Source organism: Orycteropus afer, unplaced genomic scaffold (assembly GCF_000298275.1).
Source record: "Orycteropus afer afer isolate SDZICR_OR568_19922 unplaced genomic scaffold, OryAfe1.0 scaffold00168, whole genome shotgun sequence".
In the NCBI taxonomy this organism is placed as follows: Eukaryota; Metazoa; Chordata; class Mammalia; order Tubulidentata; family Orycteropodidae; genus Orycteropus; species Orycteropus afer.
In genome coordinates, this window is record NW_006921755.1 from 2,663,081 (window position 1) to 2,671,030 (window position 7,950).

The following is a 7,950-nucleotide window of genomic DNA, read 5'->3' on the forward strand; positions in this document are numbered from 1 at the left end:
ATTAAAAAAGAAAAAGAATAATGTAGAGTCTGCAAAACACCACATAATATGGATGAACTTGGAGGACATTATGCTGAGTGAAACAAGTCAATCACAGAAGGACAAATACAGTACTAGTTCGTTGTTGTGGAGGGTCAAGGAAAGGTTTATATATGGAGGGAAACTTTCTTTGTTGGTTGCCAGGGGTGGGAGGGGAGGAGAGGGAACACTGCAGAAAAAAAAAAGCACTGACCCATGTCACTTTAGTTTTGTGTATTTCACTGTACACAGATTATATTTCAATAAAATGTACTAAAAAAAAATTAGATCACTGCATATTGGACTTGATGAATTGATGCAATCTTTTGAAAAAGCAATTTGGCAATACATCTTGAGAACTTTAAAAATTTCAAACCCTTTAACCCAATTCCCTTTCTAGGAATTTATCTTAAGGTAATACTAAGGAGGTCAGACAAAGACGGTCATTATCAAAGTAAGAAACTGCAGCACAGGAAAAGAGCACAGGCCTTCATCTCACTTAGGTTACAATCCTGACTCTGCTACCTGATAGCTGTGAATTTTATTTAACCTCTCAGAGCCTGAGTGTCCTCTGTAAAATGAAGAGGACAATAACTACTTTTTTTTTAAATTGTGATTTGGGTGAAAGTTTACAGAGCAAATTCATTTTCCATACAGCAGTTCATATACATTTTGTTTCATAACATTGATTGCAATCCCCACAATGTAATAGCTCTCTTCCCACTTCCTCCCTGTAGACAATAACTACCTTTCAAGGCTGTTGTGAGAATTACAGACAATGCATGGAAAGCATAGTTAGAAATAAATGGCAGTTATTATCATTTATAATAGGATAATAGATTCAAATAACCAGTAATTTAATGGTTAGATAAATTACATTATAATCTGATAATGAAATACTGTACATAGCCACTAAAAATAAGGCTTTCAAAAAACTTTAAAAATATTTCAGTGTATAATATTACTTACTCATCATCTGGAGTGAGCTGGACAGGTTCATTAGTAAACTGAGAATCAAAGTTGTCCAAACCAAATTCCCCAGAAATATTTGGTTTAAAGGGAGGTACCACCTGCTTTTGCTCCATCTAAAAAGACATATTGGATGACAGCTCAAGCCTGCATTCTTAGAAATATTCTGCCTTTATATTTTCTTTAACATTGTTACAGTCTTCATTAATATTACAACTTACTCCATTATATTAATACTCTAAATTTTTTTTTTTGTTTTAATTTAATAGCTCTTTAACACCTATGATCATCGCAGCACTATTTACAATACCAAAGAGATGGAAACAATCCAAAATGCCTGTCAACCGATGAATGGACAGTCACACTATGGTACATACACATAACATTAAATAATGAAAAATCAACAAATCACCTCATAACATGGATGAACTTGCAGGACATTATGTTGAGTGAAATAAGTCAACCACAGAAAGACAAATATTGTATGAGTCCATTATTGTGAAAAGTCAAGGAAAGGGTTACACAGGGAAGGAAATTTTCTTTGTTGGTAGCATAGTGCCTAAGGGACTTGACTAACCAGAAGGCTGGCAGTTCAAACCCACCAGCCACTCCTCGGAAGGAAGATGGGGCAATCTACTTCCGTAGTGATACTGCCTCGGAAACCCAAGGAGGGGTCACTATGAGTCGGGTCCGACTCAACGGGACATAACAACAACAACAACAGGGATGGGAAGAGAGGGAAAACAGATGGGTAATTAACAGAGAGGTTTGATATGGGTGAAGGTTTTTTTTAAAATAAGTTCTTTAAAAAGTATTTGAGAGACTGGTTTTAAAATAATAAAAATTGGCCCAAAATAATAACGTAATCTAATAAAGCAAGCAATCAAAATTTACTTACCATATCCCAATCAACATTCCGGAAGAATGGGTGTCCTTGAATATCAGCAAATCCTGTTTGAGGATGACAACCCAATCGTTCTTTTGGATCCTATGGTAGAAAGAAATGTCTCAAGAATTAGGTGAATGTTATACCTTTAAACAAATCATCTTTGTGACCTGTGTTTCTTGCTTACTCTATGATACCTTCATTCTTAAGGTCAGAATAGTCTACCTTTTATTTCTAGAAAGTGTAAGACTAGACCCAAGTGATTTATCTGAATATTCTGACAGGTAGTTTCCTCAGGCTCTCTTCTTCATATCATGTAACCAAAGCAGAAAATTATCACCACTCCCTGATAAAAAATAACAAGAGGAAAAAGAGCAGGAGAATTATTTGAGTGGCATTTAGCTATTTCTTTGGCATGGATTAAGGTGATAGTCAAAATATGCAAACCTCCAAACTTCAACACAACTTTGTTCTCAACTCAATTTTAAAGCCCTATGCCCAATTACAACAATAAACCATCATCTGTGTAAGATAATGATATAACCGTATCTGGATCATTAAACTGAGAAGATTATAATTTACAGAAAGTTCTGGCTTATTCATTACTGTAAATGAGAGCATGTTCCCATTTTTCTTTGTCATAAAAGGCACTTTGTTTTGCATGTTAACACCTCTAATCTTCATTTTTCACTGTGTTAATGATTAGTTTCAAGTTTAAATCTTTCCTCCTATAAGCTATTTATTTAAAACAAGGCTAACTTATTTTATTAGAATGCATCACTATCCTATCTATTTACCTTAGGAGATAAACATCTATCAACGTTCCTTCTATTCTGCCATATAAAGATTTATGATGACCAAAATCATTATCCTTGACAGATCCTAAAACTGTTCTAACCTTCCAACTACAACAAACAATTGAATAATGTGTAGACTCTTGAAGAGTCAAAGAGAACATTTCATTTCTTCTAAATTTTATCTGATTATATATAGAGTATGATATGAGAACCTGTAGGGAACACCACTGTCCCAAAGTGTTCAATAAACATATGGTAATTAATAGCAGCTATTGATAATGATCCAAAGGATTATGAAAAATAGAGCTAAAAGTACAATGAGGTGATCTGCAAAGATTTGGTTTTTCCCTAATTGAGTATACTGTACATATCATCTACATTAAAAACACTATATATAATATATAGTTGGGGACAAACCATATGGGCAAAGCAGAAAAGACAGCTCATCCCAGCATCTAATGCTGCCAATTACTCTTTGGTTAAGAGTCAAATTCCAGATCTAATTGAAAAAGTTAAATACTCTGCTGTTTTGGAACTTTACGTTGCCTGGACCTCTAGACTCACCAGCTCCATTTATATAAACATAGATATTCCACAAATTATAGACATGACTTATACCTTGTTGAGAAAACTCTTCAGGACGCTTGCAGCTTTTACCGAGAGAGAACGTGGTATACGAATTTGTTTTTCCAAAATAACTAGAAAGATAAAATTATGGCACTGTATTTAACTTTAAACATGGCTTCGATCTTTATTATGAAATATTTAAGGCATTCAGCAAAGATATTACATACACAACCAAAGTGCCTTGTGTACCTTTCCAATCCCATTCCTCCCCCACCTTCTTGGAGATAATCTCTAACTGAAATTGCTTTTTATCATTTCCATGCATATGTTTTATTCTTTGACTACCTTACTGTATATCTCAGTTTCCTCGTCTGTAAAAAGTGGGATTAAAAATAACACCCACTTCTTAGGGCTGCTTTGAAGTTTAAGTGAGTAAAATGCTAGAACAGTAATTGGCACGAATTACTGCACATAACGTATCCAATTTTATTGGGTATCGGCAAATTATTCTCCAATGGTACTGTGTCACTTTTCACTCCCATCAGCAGTCTTTGACATATGACAGTTCAGTTGCTCACATCCTCACCAGCACTTGGTATTACCATACCTTAAAAGTTTTTCCAAATGTATGGCTATGAAATGATAGCACATTAATGTTTTAATTTGCTTACCTCTAATTACAAGTGCAAGGAGCTCTGGCGGTATAACGGGTAAAACATTTGGCTGTAATCAGAAGGTTGATGGTTCAAACTCACCAGCTACTCCGTGGGAGGAAGATGAGGCAACCTACTTCTGTAAAGATTTAAAGCCTTGGAAACCCAGTAGGGGTTGCTGTTATGTCAGAACTGACTCGATGGCCGTGCGTTTTTCTGTTTTTGTCTTAATTACTAATGCAGAAGAAAGGCCTGGCAATCTACTTCTGGAAAATCAGCCATTAAAAACACTTTGGAGCAGAATCATCTATGCAGCAAATGGTCACTGGTTAATACCAGGAGACGGAATTGTCTTTTCACATATTCCCTCAACATTTGACTACATATTAAATTCAATGTATATTCATATCCTTTGATGGCTGTAATTATTAAATACAGAATTTTATGGTAAAGAATCATAGTACTTCTTTGAATTATATATTGGGGAGCTCCTTGTACTTGTCTGCTTAATTCTATTCTGTTTGATCCTCTGTATTTCCAGTAATGGAGTCTTCCCCCCCCCACATCTTTTGACCTCTTTTATCTTCTTGGTCGTCCCCCCCACACACACTATTCTTGGCCTTATGTTTTGGCCTCTGGGTCCACATGTTAAACTGTCTTCTCTAGCCACAGGATTTCCAACTCCAATCTCTGTTTGTGACATACAATCTAAAGTAGGCTTTTTGTTATTTTATTTTTAGCATAAGAAGGTAACTGAGCAAATGGGATGAAAACTACAGAAGTAGAAAAGATATAACACACAAAAAAAACTCCTCAAAATCTCACACATTAAGCCAAGAGTACATTGCCTGATTATTCTCCTTTTGCCAACTCAAAGTACTAATTTGCACCATCCACATTTGTGCTCTAGAATCGATTCTTCACTGAAAACCCTTATAAAATACTGCAAATTACCTTGGAAGAGATAATCCTCTGTGTTCTGATCAGGATTATCAGAGCTCCCAACAATATCAAACGGAGACCTTCCTGCCATCATCTCAAACATTAGCACTCCAAGAGCCCACCAGTCGACACTAAAACCTTCAGAAAAGAAACGTTAAAGCAAGAAAATTATCTACTTTGCATTCTTGAAAGTCAGTAATTAGAGACTCAATCTAGTGCATAATGAAAACACAAACATAACGAACAAGCAAAATCCGAAAGTATTATAACTATCATGGGAGGTATGCAGCAGTAAAAGAGTACTTCCTCACTTAAGAAGAGTGGGTGCCTAAAATACAAATTTAAACATAAAATTATGAGTAATAAAACATATGCCTGTAATTTCAGACTGATGCCCATAGCTAATATTTTGTTTTGAGGATATAATTAAGTTGTATTTGAGAACAACCTCCCTTGGACCCTGGAATCAGATTTTGAGCAGCTGTAAGAAGTACTACATCTTCCTCTTCATCTGCTGAAATTCAAGGCCCAGAACTCAAGGAGTCAAATATGTTTTCTTAAGGTAAATGTATCCTCTGCTTCTTAAAAGGCAGTCTTTCTACCATCCTTCAGATTTCTGGGGAAACGTCCCAGGAAATCTGAACAATCGTCCAGAGGTTCATGACTCTGGTGTCATATTACTGAGGTCTGAAACTCTGCTCTGCTACCTTTTAGCTGTATGATCTCGGACAAGTTACTTAAATTTCTGTATCCCAGTTTCCTTATCTGTAAGACAGGGATAAATCATGCTTACCCCATAGGGTTATTAATATATGTAAACTGCTTAGAATAAGTGCCTGGCACTTTTTATCATTTGCCACTAATAAAATATTATTCAAATTTGTACCCAAATAGTGTCATGACCCACTATCTCTAATTTCAGAGTTTGGGAAAGGAGCTCTGGTGGTATAATAAGGCATTTGGCTGTTAATCAAAAGGTTGATGGTTCAAACTCACCAGCTGTTCTGTGGGAGGAAGATGAGGCAACCTACTTAAACTTCATTTAAGTTGTAATGGGATCAATAAAGTTTATACTGACATGATCAATATTAAAACACTATAGTGTACTATAATGCAATTGGTAGCACATTTAACTAAAATACCACCTATTTATTTATTACCGTAATCTTCTCCTCTTAAAATTTCAGGAGCAATGTAATTAGGAGTACCACAGAAAGTGCTAGTTGTATCTCCTGGCCGTAATCCTTCCTTTTATTGAAAGAAAAAGAAAACAAAGAAAAATAAGATTCAAAATTCTGCTTTAAATTCTTTTGGTTTAGTTATCATATAAGCTCAGATTTATAGGTAATATATCAAGCTTAAATACTGTATCACTAGTCCAATTGCCTTTATAATTAAAATCACAGATCACCATTAAATAAATAATCTTTAATAGATGCTCATAAAGGTCAGTTTAATTAAAAATTACATTTAAAATAATTTCTATTCTTCAAATTAAACTTTAATATAAAATTTTAAATTATATGAGAAAAGGAATCATATTTCATAAAGAAAAGAATCACTTTAAATCCCACCTCCTAACGTAACACTTTCTGGCATTATGGTGTGTTTCTTGTGGTCTTTCTCCCTAATGCACAGGTATTTTGGTTTTGTATTTTAGTTATAGGACAAAAAAATTAAGGCAAAACGCACTAATAAGTATAAGTAAACTACATGACAAATGGAACAATCACCAAGAAAGTGTAACAAATATAAACCTGTATGCACCTAACATACACAGCATCAAAATATAAAAAGTGGATCAAATGATTAGAAAAGCTTCACAATCCCGTCAGATAAGAGATTTTAACACATCTACAACAGAAAATGATAGATCAAACAGGCCAAATATTAGTAAGCAGAGAAAGATTTGGCCAAAAGCTAGACTAGTATATATATCATACAGAATATGTATATCTGTATGTACGCAAGCAAAGAGACAGAAACAGACAGACTCTTTGCTTCCAAAAATAGAGATTATATATCCTTTCTAAGTACATACTTAGAAAGTTAGAAAAACTGACCAAATAAGGTCATAAGGAAAATCTCAATGTACTTTTTAAAGCAGTTATCATTCATATCATTCTCTGGTCACAACTCAATTAAATAAAATATCAACAATAAAAGGGAATATACCCATGATCATATATAAGTTTGGCAGATGATATTTCTACATATTTGTATGCACTATAAGAATGTCCATATAATATGAGTTAATGGGGCAAAGTTAAGGTAACTTCTTAGCCACAGCCAAAACCCTAAGGGAGTGAGTCACTGGGCCCACAGTCTCTGGACCATGGTCACAGAGGACATCGAGCTCAACTGGCATAGCATGCTACATAAAAACACTGATCTATATCCTACTTTGGTGAGCAGCAACAGGGGTCTTAAAAGCTTGCAAGCGGCCGCCTAACATGCAATAATTGGTCTCTTCTTGTCCAAAGCAAAGAAGAATGATAAAAACCAAAGACACATTGAAACAATTAGTCCAAAGGACTAGTGGATCATGTGAACCTTAGCCTCTATGACCAGGACATCAGAAAAACTAGATAGTGCCTAGCTACCACTGTAAACCACTCGGAAAAGGATCAAAATAGGAGATCCTGGATAGAGTGGGAGAAAAATGTGAAATAAAACTAAAAATCACAAAAAAGACAAGGTGTACTGGTATGATAGAGACTGGAGAAACCTCCGAGACTATGGCTCCTAGTCACCCTTTGGGCCTGGAATTGAACTTGCTCCTAGTCACCCTTTGGGCCTGGAATTGAACTTACTCCCGCAGCTTCCAGCCAAACAATATATAGGCATATAATGAGAACATTTACACCAGGTAGGTACATCCCTCAGAATAATCAACATGGGCAATCGGAAGGGCAGTATTTGCATAGGGAGAGAGCTCAAAGGGCAGGAAAAGCATAGGAAAGAAGGACACACAGAAAAGGTAACCATAAAGAGGAAGTAGAAAGAGAGTTGTTTGGTGTATTATGGGGATTATAGTCAATGTCACAAAACAAAGTGTATGAACTGTTGTATGGAAAATGAATTTGCTCTGTAAATTTTCACCCAAATCACACACACA

At 35.3% G+C, this 7,950-nt stretch overlaps 1 protein-coding gene across 1 annotated transcript in view; it reads right to left on the reverse strand.

Annotated features, from left to right (window-relative positions):
* PRKCI (protein kinase C iota) overlaps positions 1 to 7,950 on the reverse strand; it is a 156,242-nt gene that overhangs the window by 23,375 nt on the left and 124,917 nt on the right. The window contains exons 12-16 of the mRNA XM_007946659.1: positions 5,993 to 6,080; positions 4,845 to 4,970; positions 3,289 to 3,368; positions 1,886 to 1,975; positions 988 to 1,103 (exon numbers count right to left, since the gene is read on the reverse strand). Of these exons, the coding sequence (XP_007944850.1) occupies positions 988 to 1,103; positions 1,886 to 1,975; positions 3,289 to 3,368; positions 4,845 to 4,970; positions 5,993 to 6,080 (500 nt within the window). The remainder of the gene's footprint in view (positions 1 to 987; positions 1,104 to 1,885; positions 1,976 to 3,288; positions 3,369 to 4,844; positions 4,971 to 5,992; positions 6,081 to 7,950) is intronic.